Source organism: Thamnophis sirtalis, unplaced genomic scaffold, assembly GCF_051295495.1.
Source record: "Thamnophis sirtalis isolate CommonGarterSnake01/CBP01778 unplaced genomic scaffold, rThaSir2_p1.2 scaffold_3, whole genome shotgun sequence".
Taxonomy (NCBI): Eukaryota; Metazoa; Chordata; class Lepidosauria; order Squamata; family Natricidae; genus Thamnophis; species Thamnophis sirtalis.
In genome coordinates this window covers 94,578,197-94,595,116 of record NW_028261383.1, presented here as the reverse complement: position 1 = coordinate 94,595,116, position 16,920 = coordinate 94,578,197, and the positions used below count along the sequence as shown (strand labels likewise).

At 38.4% G+C, this 16,920-nt stretch overlaps 1 protein-coding gene across 3 annotated transcripts in view; it reads left to right on the top strand.

Moving 5' to 3' along the window:
* Positions 1 to 16,920, top strand: part of TCF7 (transcription factor 7) — a 129,036-nt gene that overhangs the window by 96,118 nt on the left and 15,998 nt on the right. For all 3 annotated transcript variants that reach the window (XM_087709546.1, XM_087709545.1, XM_087709544.1), the window contains exons 6-9: positions 5,492 to 5,578; positions 8,202 to 8,312; positions 10,190 to 10,352; positions 12,381 to 12,488. In XM_087709546.1, the coding sequence (XP_087565672.1) occupies positions 5,492 to 5,578; positions 8,202 to 8,312; positions 10,190 to 10,352; positions 12,381 to 12,488 (469 nt within the window). The remainder of the gene's footprint in view (positions 1 to 5,491; positions 5,579 to 8,201; positions 8,313 to 10,189; positions 10,353 to 12,380; positions 12,489 to 16,920) is intronic.

The window sequence follows — 16,920 nt, the reverse complement described above, 5'->3', positions numbered from 1 at the left end:
CTTTAGCTCAGTGATCATTTATTTTCCCTCAAAATCAGAACTCTCCAATTATACTTGCCTATTTTGCATTTAATTTATTTGTGAGCATAAGAAGAGCTATATTTCTAAAGAGGGAGAAATATATCAAAATGATTTTATCAAAATGATTTTTTTTAAAAACAAAGAATTCATTTCAACCCATCTGGTTTTAAGAATCCATAAAAAAGATATATGAGTTCATAAATGCCATTCCAGAGTGTGCTGATTTTGGATGGTTGCTGATAACTCTCAAAAGCTATGATAGTAGGCTTCTGACATGAATAAAGAAATAAAAGCTATGATTCAAAGAACTTCTCTTTACCAAGATTTTACTGATTTTCCACACAAAGATGTCTTTTTTATAGGTTTCAGAGTGTAGGAAATCTGCATTTAATCACTGTTTTCACTGACTACTTTGAGATAGGCATTGTCCTAATTGTTCTGTTCTTGTCTAATACCACACCACAAACATACACACATTTAAAAATGATTTTATTTGGCTCTCTGATCTCTGGAAATTATTTTAACAGCAACTTGTCTGTTTTTGTTAGAGATTGGCAAGATCTCATTTGAATTCTTCAGGTGAAAATTATCTGGCTCTACTGATCACTTATTGTGCAATGTATTATGTCATTATTACTTGGCATGCATTTTCAGATGTTATCCCTCCTCAAATAACCATACAGGTATAACCATTTTCTCCAACAAGTTTCACAGCAAAAATAGATGTGGAAAACCCATTTTGCTTCTCTGCTGTCATCTTGTCTTCCTTTTATCCAGACATCTTGTTTTTTCTATGGTGACTTCCAACTTCTGGTATCCTGGAAAGGGAAGTAATGTTGCCAGAGATTCTCCTCTTTAGGTTTTCTTCATATTGGCAACATATCTAAGTTTAAAGGGAAGCAACCTTGTCGTTGTAGACTCCAAAATATAACCATCCAGGTGTCATTTATACTTTTCCTCTCCCCCTGATTTAAACAGTTTGAGTTCAACCTTTCTGACAGAAGTTTGAATACTCAGTTTTTTCTGTCATTATAAATCACATATGTATCCTGGAATGGAGCATGGAAAACTGGGACATTAGAAAGTATGAAGACTTAATATTTTCTTCTTTGTACCTCACGTTTATGGTATTGATAACTATGTTAAAAAGAAAGAAGATGAAGTCAATACCAGTAGCAATAGAGATATTACAGGTAGTTCTCTGAATGTTAAGGTCGTACCATTTAATCCTTCTGGTTTCAATCTATATGTATCTTTATTTTTTATTGTAAGGCCTTAAGCAAATTTTTGCCGAAATAAACAGCTAGTGCATTGGTTCACAAAACCTCTCTTGTATCTTTCTTGTTTGGTATGGGTATATTCATTGATCTTTTCCAACCATTGGGAAACTCAGATTTATTCCATATGTATTAGTGTGCAACTGTTTGTCCTCCTGCTTTGCTGCCTGTTCTATTTCACTTTCCAGGGAATTAGTTTTTGAATATTTGCTTTCTACACAAATGCCTGTCATTTTATAAGTCCCTTTGTAAAATATTTCATTCTAGAATTTCTACTTTTTTTAGACTTCTTTGCCTCTATTAGATCACTTAAATAATGTGTGTATATTTTGAGGGTTAATTCTAATTTTCTTTGCTTGTTCTTTTCATGATATATTATTTTATTTAGTGACATTCTTGATTGAAATAGCTTTACTTGTTCTTTCTTGCATGAAACTGAAAATCTCTGTTCAGTTATTGTACGCTTCTTGCTACCCACAGCTTTCATTCTCCACCTTTCACTAACTATTTTGGTGGCTTACTCTGAAAGCCATTTTAATCTTTTCTTACCATTGTAGGAATATTGTTTTTTCTATTTTGGGTCCCATAATGTATCTCTTGTTTCTTCCTCTAGCTCTTCATGTTCTATTTCTTATATGTTAAGTATGCTGAATCTGATCCTTATATTTAATCCAGTGCCTGTCAACAACATCTGTATGCTGTTTTTAATTTGCTATGCTTATCCCATATATTTGAAATGAATAATTTCACTCTTTTACCTGGAGGTGTCCTGGGGATTGGATTGTACTTCCCCATTTTTCAATTCTTATTTATTTAATTATTTATCAAATGTAGATACTGCCCATCTCACTATCCAAGTGATTGTGGGCAGTTTACAGATACAAATGATAAAATCATATAAAGAATTACAATTAAACAAGGATTAAAACAAAGTGAAAAATAAAAAAAAGTGCAGAGTTAAAAAGACATTCTAAAAAGTTAAAAAAACAAAACAGAAGGAACATCCTCAAGCCACTACCAATCTCAGAGTTGTGAGCTACTTTTTGACATGCCCCCACCCCACCCCATGCTAGTTAGTAAAGCCAGGTCTTCATATCTTTCTGGAGGGCCCAAAAATATCAGACCTAACCTCATCTCTAAAGACAAGATATTCCATAGGGCAGGAGCAATGGCAGAGAAGGCTCTTTTCCTAGATCCTGCCAGTTGAAATTCTTAACTGATGAGTCTGTAACATATCCCCTCTGCCCAGGGGTGAAATCAACTTACCTATGCTACTGGTTCGCAAATGTGAGCAAGCAGAGCATCAAAAACAGGATGTGATGATGTCAGGCAGATCGGGGGAGTCTCCTGGCGCCACCGCTACCAGTTCACCCAAACCAGATAGAACCTGCTGAATTGCACCACTGCCTCTGCCTGATTGTATGGGACAGGTTGATGTAACTGGGATGAGATGTTTCCTTGGGTAACCTGATTCCGTGCCACAATGAATGGCTTTAAAGGTGATAACCAAGCCATTAATTGGACTTGGAAGTAAACTGGCATCCAGTGCAGCTTATGCAGCCAAGGTGTTACTTGCACAATCGTTGGAGGCCCAAGACTCCTCATATAGCCACATTCTGCACCAGCTGCCTTCTCCAGATGCTCTTTAAGGACAGCCTCCTGTAAAGCTCATTGCAATAATCCTTATGGGAGATGACCAGGATATTATGTAGTTAATGTTCCAGTGTATAATCTGTATCTATATGGCTTAAAATTAATATTAATAACAAAAATAATTCTGTTCACAGAACACTTAGTATTCTATCTCCTGCATTATTGTATTTGCCCATGTGAGATCTTCCTGTAATTCCTTGTTTCTTCTGCATTGTAATTATCCATTAGTAGTACTGTATGTCTAGGTGTTGCATTCAGTACCACTTAAGATTTGTCACAGCCTACCTCTTCCCTCATTGTGTTGTAATGAATACATATCCTTGTGTAATATTCATGTTAATTGAAAATACATTCGTTTCAATTGTTATGATTTACTGGATTGTAACTGAAAGCATAATTATAATTATCCTTTCCATTCTGTTGCCACACCATTGCCTTTGCTATTTTATTCCTTCTTATGGTCTCATGCCCTGAATATATCATCTCATTTAAATTGATTTACTCCAGATCATATAAAATCACTCATTCCTTAATGTGCTCCTTTTCTGCATTCAAAATATCGAGGTATATTCATTCATGCATTTCACATTGCATATGTCCTTGTAAAATGGGAATCTCTTTTAATATTGAAACCATTCATGCAGATTTTTCCTTGTGGCTTTGTCCACACTTGCAGATCTACATCTAGTGAAATTTGATGATCTTCCCACAATTAAGACATGGTTTCCAATCTTTTGACCTTGCCACAAGTTTCCACCAGTATTACTTTCAGCATGGTTCTCCCTGTATTTAAGATAGGTGACCAGTATATTCTAATTACATTCTTGATTCTTAACAAGATATCCACTAGATGCTTCCATCCCATCATAATTAAGTACAGGCCCGAATTAGATTTTTCCAATCTTGGCAGCTTCCAAATGAATAGACTTCAGATCCACAAATTCTCAACAGTAGTCATACTGGCTAGGAAATTTTGGCACTAACAGTAAATAATTCTGGAAGATACATAGTTGGGGAAACACTACCCCAGATTGTATTTTGGATTAAAGTAAGAGTAGATAATTTCCTCCTAGGTAGAAGGCTTCAAATGGGGTCAGTAGTCAAAATCCTCAAAAACTGATTAATAATTAGAGCCAATACTGATACTTTTTCAGAATTTCACTGTGAAATTCTTACCTTTGCTAGGTATAGATTATTGCAAGCCATTATCTGTTTAACAAGAGTAGAAAAAGTATAAATCATATATATTTACATTGTTTTATGTGGAGGCTTCTATAAAGAACTATATTGTCCTGGATTCAGTTGAATTTTGCAGAAGCATTCCCAATCCAGTCCTCCACTTGCCACTTCATGCTTCCCTGTGATGTAATGCTAAATTATTTTTGCCAGCTTTGCATCCCACACACAGGTCTTGGCTAATAACCAAAGATGCATGTATTTGTTTGGCATTTTGCTAAAAGCTCACTGGGAATGTGCTTGCATTTGGATTTGGATATCGTGGGGATGGCATATTTACAATAAAATCCAAGAGATATTAGCCCTTTTTAGAAATGAAAAAAAGCCAACATTTGCAAAGTTAAACAATGTCTTTCACTTTTGAAACGTAATCTTCTGTAACCATTTGGAGTATGGTTGGAATAGAGCAAGTTTGTAAGTGTAACTTATGTAAGAGAACAAGTGATAAGACTGGTGTCATTTCAGACTGACTCAAGAGCATCAACTAAGCAATGGCTTTGTGTTTCTGTCAAATAGGATTTGAAATGTTCTTTATTTAGACCAGTGGTAGTCAACCTGGTCCCTACCGCCCACTAGTGGGTGTTTCAGCTTTCATGGTGGGCGGTAGGGGTTTTGTCCGATACTGAAGCACTTTCTTTTTTAAAAAATTTAATTGACTTTTTAAAAAAAATTCATAGCATTATTTAAAAAATTTCATTAGGTTTTCATAAAACCACCATTACTGTGGAATCGGTGAGCAGTTAGAAAAATTTACTACTAACAGAGATACAAAAGTGGGCGGTAGGTATAAAAAGGTTGACTACCCCTGATTTAGACCTTAATTTCTAATAGTGCAAAGAAGATAAATCTGTGTATAGATGATAGAAATATTTGTCTGGATTTGGAGGGATATTAATTTTGCATTGCTTGCTTGCACCCAAATAACTAGACTGAATGAACCCTTTGATGCATGGGAGAGGGATTATGTCAAAAGTCTCTACCTGATTGTGTGGCTCAACCAGGAATGAAAGCCTACTTCTCTAGCCATATTTCAAAGCTAAACATATAGTCATTACAGGTAGTTTTTATGCATCACTGGTGGAGTTCTAGAGAAACTCTAAAGAAACTCTAGAGAAAACTCTTCTCTGCTCATGTCTATATTTAGACAAAAGCCAATAAGTAACAAAAAAAAATTTCCTTTCCCCAACATACAAGTTCCCAACTTTAGCCAGCTATGAGTCCAGACAAAAAAAGAAGGAAAAAAAGTATGCAGGAAAAGTGACATGGGTGTAGATGCTTTATAGCCTCTTTCTTCCTGCTCCCAGGCAGAGCCAACCTGTCTGCCCTTTCCAGTCATGTGGATTTAGACAGCCCTATACGTCGGCGCTCTCTGCTGGGGCTACTTTCTCCAGGTAAGTATAAGCTGCCTGAGCCAGGACATGTTGCTCTGCTTCTGTTGCAATTCAAACCATGAACGTTTGCAGGATTTAGGGAGAAGCTCTCATGTCCAGATGGCAGCAACGGGGAAGGAGTTCGCTTGTTTTAAACAGACAGACTTTTCTGACCAAAAATCAATAAATAATTTGATGACCTTCCAGAGGACAAGTACAGTTTGGCTGGGATCAACAATAGTAGGAGAGTAGAGAGAGAGAACCCTCGCAAGATGTTGCAAAGCCAAAGATCATGTCTCTTATTGTCATGTATCTAGGAATGGGAAAGAAGGAGAGCTGAAAATGCTCTGATGAGGTTTTTTTAATCGTCCACAGTTATTTAAGCGCTCTCAAAAATGCTTCTTGTTATATATTAAGGCCTTTACCCTCAGTCCCCTTTTCAGAGTTTGAAGCTGTGCAGAATTTTGCAAGGGCTCTTTTCTAAGGACTTCAGTAGAATGAGGATATGTGTCCTTACTAGTAAACCTTTTTCTGGGTTCTCAAAAGACAAAGTGAAGCAATATCTTGTTGACTACCATTAAAATAAAATTATCTACCTGATGTAGCTTCAAGAAATAATGGACTTCCTTACAACTTTGTTCAATTAGTAGTCTTTAACAGAAGTAGAAATCAGGTAGAAAACCTGGTGCATTCAAGCTACCAGGTTCTCTTCCTTATGTGCTGCATTCCTTCAGCCCATTTTCGCTTTTTCTCAATGCACTTTTGCTCTGCTGAGTTACAGAGGGTTTACACTTTTCTCCTCATTCCATCAATATCTTGGTGGCCACCAGCTATATCAAATACTAGCTTAGCTTCTATGGAAGTGTGTGGCGACTTCTCATACAAAACCTTTAAAAAAAAAAAACCAATGCCATTGGCTTTCCTGATCATCACAAAAGAATTTGATCAATTGGCTGGGCTTTGTTCCACTTGGTTGTAAATTTGGGGGAGCTAATCAGAATGACCTGAATGCCAAATTTATTTTCTCTTTACTTCTGAGAAGGTCCAGCTGGAATATACATTAACCTACAGGGAATGTATGCGCAAGCACCATTCATTGCATTTCTCCTCTGGCTTCTGCTTTGTATTGTCCTAATAAGTTTCTTGATGAAGACATTCTGGGAGTCATAATGGGGAAAGGCACATCATTATTTTTACTATTATAGTATTATTATGCCATTACCTTAATGTTTACTCTGCCTCAGGCACCTTTGCCTGTCTAAGTATCTTAATATTTAAGATAAATGAATGACAGACCTCCTAGTTATCTGGTAGTTTCATTCTTTGCCATAGCAGCATTCCCATTAACAGCAGAGAATGAGGCAGATTTTTCAGACAAGAACGCACACCTTGACAGATAATGATCAAGCTTCAAGCTATGCCAGTAGATTAATATCAAGCATCATTTCTTTTTGTGCCAACAGAGCTAATGAACAGTTGGTTGTCTCCCATGGGCAAATCTTCTGTCTCAAGCTTTAGTCATGATGCTCAGTAAATTGACAGCATCTTTCTATAATGCAGAAAGTATTCTTCAGAACTGAAGAATGTGCAAACAATTCATCTACAATCTTTTTTATGAAAACTTCAGGAATGTGGCCCTTACTTTCTAATATCCCTTTCTGTTCAGAATTACTGAAGAAAGGGAAAGGGTCATTCAATATTTATATAGCACTAAAGCCACAGGCTCAGACACAGATTGTAGGACGTTAGCCTAAGAAATTCTTGGCAAAGAATTGGTATATAAGCCACGTCTAGGTCCTCATCTAAAATGGGCTTAGTCACCCAACAACCTAGTTTCCTTGGCAAGAACAACTTGCATAAAATAATTATTGCAGAGAACTGAAGCCAGAAAATCAGCATAAAATTTTCCCCACCCCTTTTTTATTTTTCTTAGAACTTAAACCTGAGGTACATGTAAGGAACTGCTAAATACAGCTCTTTAATCAAACAGCAAATTAAGTCTCGCAGTCTTTATTTAACTACAGGCATTGTAAGAAGAAAATACCAAGTTGGAGTTGGCGCTGCCTGACTCAGCATTGCCATAAGCTTTACCAAGAGCTGTGTCAAAGCGTTCTTGGGTGTTCTCCATCCCGAAAGAATGCTTCCCTTACAGAATTTCAGGATAACCAAAGATGACGGCTGCAGATGGGAGGTTGTCATTTTGACATGTAACATTTGTGTTAGTTTGCTCCAACAGTCAATGTAGAGGGAGGGACATCAAGCTAGAAAGTGCCACCTTGTGAGCCAGAGCCCTTGTCTCACGATTGTTGAAAACCAAACTCTGTTCAAGTGTAGATTAACCCTTGGCTGTCATTGCTGTATTTCTTAGTCTAATTCAGAATACAGCAGCTGAGTGCCCAAGCATCCATTATGTTGCAGTTCCAGAAGACTTTAGAAACCTAGGCTTCCATTTATATTGTGCTATGTCTCTGGAAATGTCAACCTACATGGAAGTCAGCAAACTCTGCTGTTACACAATGTCCACACAAAGTTCTGTGAAACAGTCACTCTCCACATCTAGAAACGAGTCCAACTTCTGTACAAATCCCATTCTAATATAATGCATTAGAAATCCAGGCAATAACAAATCTGTGTTATATTGCAGGATTACACATCCTTTGGTGCTTAGCTCTGGAATGCATGCACCAGGCCTCCCACACCCAGGCATCACATCTCCATCTGGGAAACAAGAAATGGATCATTACGACCGAAGCATGTAAGTAGCCAAGAGCTGGGATGAAAACCTATAGGTACTGTGCTATTTATTTAGCAATAGCAATAGCAGTAGACTTATATACCGCTTCATAGGGCTTTCAGCCCTCTCTAAGCGGTTTACAGAGAGTCAGCATATTGCCCCCAACAATCCGGATCCTCATTTTACCCACCTCGGAAGGATGGAAGGCTGAGTCAACCCTGAGCCGGTGGGATTTGAACCGCTGAACTGCTGATCTAGCAGTAGCTTGCAGTGCTGCATTTAACCACTGCGCCACCTTGGCTCTTCATTTATATGTTGCATTTTTATGCTGCTGAATCTTCAAGACATACAGTAACGTAGTTAAGATACAATAAACTTTTCCACCAGAAAATAAATGTAGTACAATGCACAACAAAGACAGAACGATGTAGTTTTCAATTTACAACCATTTGTTCAGCCACTGTTTGAAGTTACAGTCGTGCTGAACCAATGGTACTTATGAATGGCCCTCAAAATTGTAGACATTGCAGCGCTCGCGTAGTCATCTTTGGAAGTCTGGCCACATTTATGACTACAGGGGCACTTCCCCCCACTTTCTTTTTTTCCTTTCCTCCCTTTCTGCCCTTTTGGTTGCCCTGCACAACAGCACTCCTTGGTAGCAGTGGCAACACGGGGGCTGAAGTAGAAGCCTGAGGCCTTCAGCAATTTCAGTCAGCTGCCCCTCCCTCCCAGCCACTACTTCAGTTCAAGCCCACAACCAGTGGCGCAGCTCAAAGCTGCCACCACACATTCCATAGGTCCTGCCACACCCAACTGACCATCACCATCTTTCTCCTGCTAAAAAGGTGTGTCCAACCTGCCCTAGGCGAGGCAGCATTTGACCCTGCTAGGCCTTCTTCCAAGGCTATTCACACTATCCTTCAAAAAGTGCATACTGTTCTTATGATGCTTCAGGATGCCTCAGAGGCTTTTCAAAGGCTTTGTGAAGCATCACAAGAATGATGCAAATGATTTGCAGAACAGCAGGCATGGCCTTCTCATGGATTTTAGATGGTCACAGCAGCCTGGGAATCGTGCATGTTATTCAGAGAGTGGCACAAGTGACCTCAGGAAGAAGACCTTCGAACCAGGCTGGGCGCAACTAGATAACAGTGGGAGGAAGATGGCAAAAGTCAGCTGAGCCAGTGAGTACAGTACAGCAGGACAGACAGAGGTGGCAGAATGCAAAGTGGCCATAAGGGCAGAGAGGGTGCTGGTGGTGGTGATAAGAGGATGGGGGAGTTGAAGAGAAGGCAGTTCCAAACTTAAGGGACTGGGTGGGACGATGCTGGGAGTGGCTTGGCTAAATTGGTAATAATGGCAATGGCCAGGATTGCTGTCATTAACTGTCACATCATGCTTTATGACCACATCATTTATCAATGGAAATTATGGTCCCAATTACCACTGTAGCTCAAGAACTATATATAATTAATAATAATTACTATCCAAGTAATAATAATTAATATCCACCCATAAAGGTCCTTCAGAAGTTCAGTCTGTAAAAGTCTCTGGAAGGCTGTCATAGAAGAGGGGCAGACATGATAGAAATGCAGTGCTTTTGGACTTCTGTCGACCTCACTTCACATATATTTTATATATCAGATTAACAGAGCAAATGAACTGGATTCATAGGATGTTTTGTAGGATATTTTGGACCATAAGGACCAAAATTATATCTCCAGTGATAACGTTGACTACCATTAGAAAAAAATATTTTGCTCTTTTAATGTTTAATCTTTGGCTCATCCGTTTTTATTCCTTCACTGTCAATCCTTGTTTTTTATCATTTTCTAAGAGGCTGCAGTACTGAGGTAAGACCCTGCATTATCAATTGTTTCTTTTCTCTTTCATATAAGGAAATCACAATCAGAACCAAAGAGAGAAAAGGAAGCTAAGAAGCCTACTATCAAGAAGCCTTTGAATGCTTTTATGTTGTACATGAAAGAAATGCGGGCAAAGGTCATTGCTGAATGCACCTTGAAGGAAAGTGCCGCGATCAACCAAATTTTAGGAAGACGGGTAAGATATATAGGCATTAGGAAAGATTCGTGATGAATGAGTTGTTTGGTTTACCTTATTTTCAGCTAAGATATTGCTCCAATGGACCTGGGAAAGAGTCTGGAGAAAGGCTTTGAAAATTATTCTCCTGTATAGGTGAATAGTCTAGTTGTATAGTGGCTAAGACGCTGAGTTTGTCGATCAGAAGGGTTGGCAGTTCGGTGGTTCGAATCCCTAGCACCATGTAACGGAGTGAACTCCTGTTATTTGTCCCAGCTTCTGCCAACCTAGCAGTTCGAAAGCACATAAAAAATACAAGTAGAAAAATAGAAACCACCTTTGGTGGGAAGGTAACAGCGTTCTGTGTGCCTTCAGCGTTTAGTCATGCCAGCCACATGACCACAGAGACGTCTTTGGATAGTGCTGTCTCTTCGGCTTTGAAACGGAGATGAGCACCACCCCCTAGAGTCGGGAACAACTAGCACATATGTGCAAGGGGACCTTTACCTTTTATAGTGGCCTGGTTGATGTGCAGTTTGCAGTACACCAACACACTTTTCCAGAGCGGACATCTCCATGGTTTGGTTTTGCTACACCTTCTCCATATTTAAACTTGAATGGCCCTTGCATCTGTTTCAATACATCTGGATGGGCTTTGAAAGTGTAACAAAATTTATAACAAAACTTATGCACTGCTGCAGAATGGATAGCTTAAGAAAACACAACATTTTTTTTCTTCCTTTTTCCAATTTTTTTTAAAAAGATTGTATACAAGTCCCTGCATCAGCAGATTATGAAGCAGTTTTCATTATCTGGGACTTTTAAAAGATGTCAGGAAACTCAAATTGATTATTTGTAGATCACTTTCTACATCTAAAATATTTTTCCCGCCACAAAGTATGGATCCACACAACGCTGTAAGGCAGGTGCCAACTATTGTCATTTTGGACAGGGGAAGTAACATGAGAAATGACCTACCAAAGGCTGCTCAACTAATTTATTATAACTGAGCAAGCTTTTTTCATTTTGGATTTCAAAGACCTCTGTTATTTCCTTTTCTGGCCAATCATATAATTTATTTTTTCTCATCAGGGCATACACTTCTTAGGTATGTAACTTTCAATTGTATCCCAAATTCTGATCTTGATTCCAAATAGTAAAAACTTAACGTGGATATTATGTGTTAATTGCATTAAAAAAGTGTTGAGAATTCAATCAAAAATTTCTATTCCTAAATTTGGGGTGGGGTGGGGTTAAACAATGTGCAGGGATTCCATTTACTTATAGAATAAGAAGCTGAATTCTTACTTTTGTCGTTGCTTTCTGCACAGAGAAGTTCCATTTCCATAAAAACTGATAAGTACAAGCATATGCAAATGAATAACAGTGACTATATTAGTAATTAGTGATTTGGGGATTTGAGAAATGAAGAAATTCTAAAAGAAAATTGCTATTTCTGCATCTTTTTTTCATGTTCTAGTACAGAAAACTCGTAGGTGGAAAGGGGGAAATGGAGCATTGCCTTATCACAAGAGTTGGGACTGTATTGTTTTTGCTAAAATGCAATTCCCAGAATCCTTCCTACTGGCCATTCTTTAGATTCACAGCTGTGAGACGGTGGCTATATAAAATTGATATAATTAATAAACGAATGTCTAGAAGTTGTCGTTCAGCAGCATCTGCAAAGTCACAAATTCCCACGTTTTCCTCTGTTATGTGGAAGATTCTTCTTTTATGTGTTTATCAAGATCAGATGTGTGCAACAGAGTGTTTCCAAATACCATGTGTAAAGTTAAGGGCTGAATCTTTGTGAATATGTTGATCTTCCACCCACCCACCTTACATCTATGCAATAAATTAGATGTTAAGAGAATTAAGATTTCTAGATATATCTTAGACCTTGCTTAGGAATGTGGCTGGTTGCTGCTGATGGGAGCTACCAACACCTACCTACCAACACCTGGAAGGCAACAGTACTCTTTTCTGATCAGGGTGTGAGAGCACTGTAAATTTTTTGGGTGCTCATTGTTTTCTATGGTTCCTTTTCAGTGGCACGCGTTGTCACGAGAGGAGCAAGCCAAGTATTATGAACTGGCCCGCAAGGAAAGGCAGCTTCACATGCAGCTCTATCCTGGCTGGTCTGCAAGAGATAACTATGTGAGTATCTGGGATCTGTTGTGGTGGCAGAGTTTGTGTAGGACACTACCCATTTTTGCTTTTTAAGTAACTCCGGGCTTTGCCGCTAACGGCTTTCAGTTATCTGTCTTAGTAGTTTGTGAGTGATGCCAACTCAGTGGGCGACTATGTTGAAGATTGGTTTCAAAAGCTTTAACTGGATTATCTGAGTCATGTACATGGAACTGGTAGAAGTGGCAGAAGGCGGCCAAGCAATATTGATGGCAAGAATATTTTATTTTGTATTTTACCCTGAAAACGTCCTGAGCTTAACATTGCAACCAACTTTTTAAAGTTCAATAGGATTCTCTTTTCCTGTTGCCCTGCCTCACTTTCTCACAATATATTGCAAGTCATAACTCACACATACACAAGCTCCTGGTTTCAGATGAATCTCCTTTGCAGGGGGTGGAGGAGGATTAGGAAAAAGAAAAAAGAAAAGAATTGACAGCAAATTGTGCTCAAGAATTACACTGAGAGCACGAGGAAAGGTTCTTCCATTGAGTTTAGGATGTGAATTCAATAGGTTATTATAAACCAGACTATTGAGAGTAGATTACACCAGGGGTCTCCAACCTTGGCAACTTTAAGCCTGGAGGACTTCAACTCCCAGAATTCCCCACCCAGGTTTGCTGTAACTGCCCTTCAGGTACTGGTTTCAGCAGGATCTTATAATGTTGATTTCAATGCAACCCCAAAAGAGGTTCAATGTATTTAATGCCATTATTTCTATTTCCAATGAAAGTGGATGATTGTGTTCATCCAGAATTCCTCTGATTGGGTCACAGATCGACATATTTAAAAAGGAGTATTCTAAAATATGTCAAAGTATTCACAGTTGAGGGTTTTATAAATCTGTGGTTTTTCATAGGTTTCTATTTTGCGCACTTCATTTTCTTTCCTATTTTGGTTTGCTATTTATTTTGCCAATGTATGTGACAGCCTGCTGAGCCTTATCTTCCTCTTCCCTCCCCCTCACTTTCCCAGAGTGGTATATTTGGGGCCTATTCTCTTAAACTGATTATTTCAACTTTCAATATTTGTTTTCTCTTCAAAACAGCAGACCTGTAAGCATTTTTTTTTCTTTGCATACCTTTTGCATACCTTAGCATTATTTCCCCTTTTTTATACAGCCTTTTGACATTGATTGTAATTATTTCTGACTGGGTACCTCAGATTATCTAAGGCAGAGCTATTGCTTCATCTCTACATATCCTTCATTTTCTTTCATTTTTATATTCTCCATTCTATCCACAGACAGAATAAATAAAACATAAAGATGCTTCTCTTTCTTACATGTACACAAGTTGCTATTTCCAACTATTGAATGTTGACTTAAACATTTGTGATATTTTCTTTCTCTTTATTCTCCTTTATTCTTGCCTTCCCTTTAGCTTTTACTTGTTTCATTCTATCTCTATCCTCTCTTTTTTTACTCATATTACTTACTTTTCTCACCAATATGGTTTTGTTTTCTATATGTTATTTGTTTTTTAGCAGTGGTGGGTTCTGGATCCCGGTGAAACCAGTACTATGCAATGGGGCTGGGTGTCTACCACATGAACGTGTGCAGCGCGTGTATGCATACTTACCGCCTGCAGCGTCCCGCTGTGCCTCTGCGACATTCCAGCTGCTCAGTGGAGTGTCGCGCAGGCGCCGTACGTTCCATGCGTGTGTGCGGAAGCCCCAAAGAGCTCAAATACCAGTAAGGAGTGCAGGCGGGCGGGTGGGCCCCCCAGAGCACCATACCAGAACGGTACCCATACCAGAGCATACCGGTTATAACCCACCACTGGTTTATAGTATATATTCCTTTTCCTGGATTTTGTTCTTAATAAATCTTTTTTTTAAATCTTCAGATTTTGGCTACTCATTTATCTTCACTATTTGCCACCTTGTAGCTTCTTCTCTGTAAGAACTATGTTACTATCCTTTGCATTGACTTCCACTTACTTTATTTTTTATGCCTCTGCCCATAATTTTATACCTCTGTTCATAATTCATGGTTCCCACAAGATCCCACCTTTGACTTCTGCTGCCTTTTTTCATTCTCCATCTTTTCTCTCTTTTTTGTTGTTGAGCTTGATGCTTTATGAGTAGAGGACCACAACCATTCTGCTATGAAGTGTTCTAATCTCAAAACAGGTTATTTTTCCAAATACTCTAAATTCACCATGTGACATTTTGAGTATTCAGGAAATGAATCTGACTGTGACAGTGAGAACAGTGAGAACAATCAACCAATGGAACAGCCTGCCTTCAGAAGTTATGGGAGCTTCATCACTGGAGGCTTCAAGAAGAGATTGGACTGCCATTTGTCAGAAATGGTGTAGGGGTCTCCTGCTTGGGTGGGGGGGGGGGGGAATTGGACTAGATGACCTACAAGGTCCCTTCCAACTCTGTTAATCTGTAATCTGTAAATATCCAACCTTTAAATGATAGGCCGAGGTGCCTATTACTATTGGTACTATCTTGGTCTTTCTTTTGCCACAGCCTTTTGACTTCCTTTTGCAGGTCTTTGTAATTTGTGATTTCTCTCCAGTTCTTTCTCTTCTATTCTCTGCTTCCAGGTATTGCAATGTTTACTATCCAGATTTTTTAGTCTTTCCTATTAATTGTTTAGTCTGGAGTGCTGTGTGACAAATGCTTGTCTGTTTAAATTATGAAGTTCCAGAGGACTTTTGCTTCTTCATTTGCTATTAATTTGCCTGTTTTGTTGTCCCTTCAGTTCTTTCAGTCCCTTCTGCAGGCAAGTGATATTTCTTGCATATTCCAATATCCAGCACCATTGTTGCTACTTTGTCCTCCCATTGTTTGTCGTCAGTCTTTGCTATCTTCTTGAAGCAGCCAATTAATTGGTCTACTGTTTCTTCAGCTTCTTTGCAGAGATAGCATTTGTGCTCTATTGCTGTCTTCTTGCTTTTGTTCGTAAAGTGTGGCCTTGTACAACCAGAATTAGACCCTCTGTCTCTTTTGTCAACTTTTCTGCTCTTAGCCATTTATCTGGTCATGTTATCTCCTTTGCCTGTTACTTTTTTGTGTCCTGGCAATGTAATACTTTGCCTTGCTATATCTCTTTTCTATTTTTCATTTTATTTTTCTTGTAGGACAGTTTGGAATCTTTGGTATTTAGTAAACCTTCATGGTATACAAGCTTCAGTGCCTCTGCTTCACTGTCTTTCCAATATTCTTCCAATGCCCTTTTCCTCTTTTTCAACTGCCTATGTCCTTGCAACATTCCGTTCCCATCTATGCTCCTTAGCAAGTAGACAGCCATGGAATGTTGCAAGGACACCAGACAGTTGAAAAAGAGAAGAAGGGCATTGGAAGACTATTTGGAGGATAGTGAAGAAGATACTATTCAGTGCTCCTTCACTTAAATGGGATTGAACATGAAAATGCTAAATTTCTCCTGACAAGATTGCCCCAAGAATATTCAAACTATGTAAGTGACAATAAAGACTAGATCCATTTTTGGAGTTAAGCAAGTATTTAGGTGTGATGCCTGACTAAGATACTTAATTCTCGTGGGAGGAAAATAAACAATTGCTTTAAGGTGGATCTCTACAAAATATAATATATTGCCTTGAAATTATTTAAGGATTTAATTTTTTTAACATCTCTTTATTACAATGGGGAAAAGGAGAAAGGCTTTGGTAGTATTCTCAAAGTAAATAATAATCTCACAGAAATTGATGTTTCGTGTATAATTATTGGTATAAATAAACATGTTGGATCTCTCTCTCTCTCAACACATGCTTTACCTTATTATTCTTGTGTGTGAATATTGTAACTGCATTCAGGCAGTTTAATATTGCTAGATCTAAATTGTTCTTAGTTCAGAGAAGTTGCTACAGACTTTCATGCAGATAGTTCTTGCTTAAGGACTCTCACGATTGAAATAGGAACTCCATCATTAAGCAATGCAGTCATTAAGCAAGAAATCACAGATCTATGACCTCACTTTTGCCATTGTTGTTAAGTGAATCACTTTTGATCATTAAGCAAGATAGTACATAAACACGATTTGTGATTTTACTGCCATTGACTCTACTTGTCAGAAGCTGGCTGTAAAGTGTACAAATGGTGATCATATGACCCCGGGGACACTGTGATGGTCATAACTTCAAGGACCAGTGTGACCACTGTCAAACAATTGCTAAACAGGGTACTTGTTATGAGAGAATACTGTACTTTTCTTTAGGCAGATCTATAGAAGATCTAGAGCTAGGTTAATAATTTACATTGCATTTGAGGATGATATTCCTCAGAAATCTGGACACATCTTGTGAATAGTGCAAAATGGATGGGTTTCTTTGCAGTATAATGCACAACGGGAATGCACTACATTACATACTTCATAGCAGTTCATTAAGCAAAAAAAATGGAAAAGAGACAACAGAAAGGAGATTCA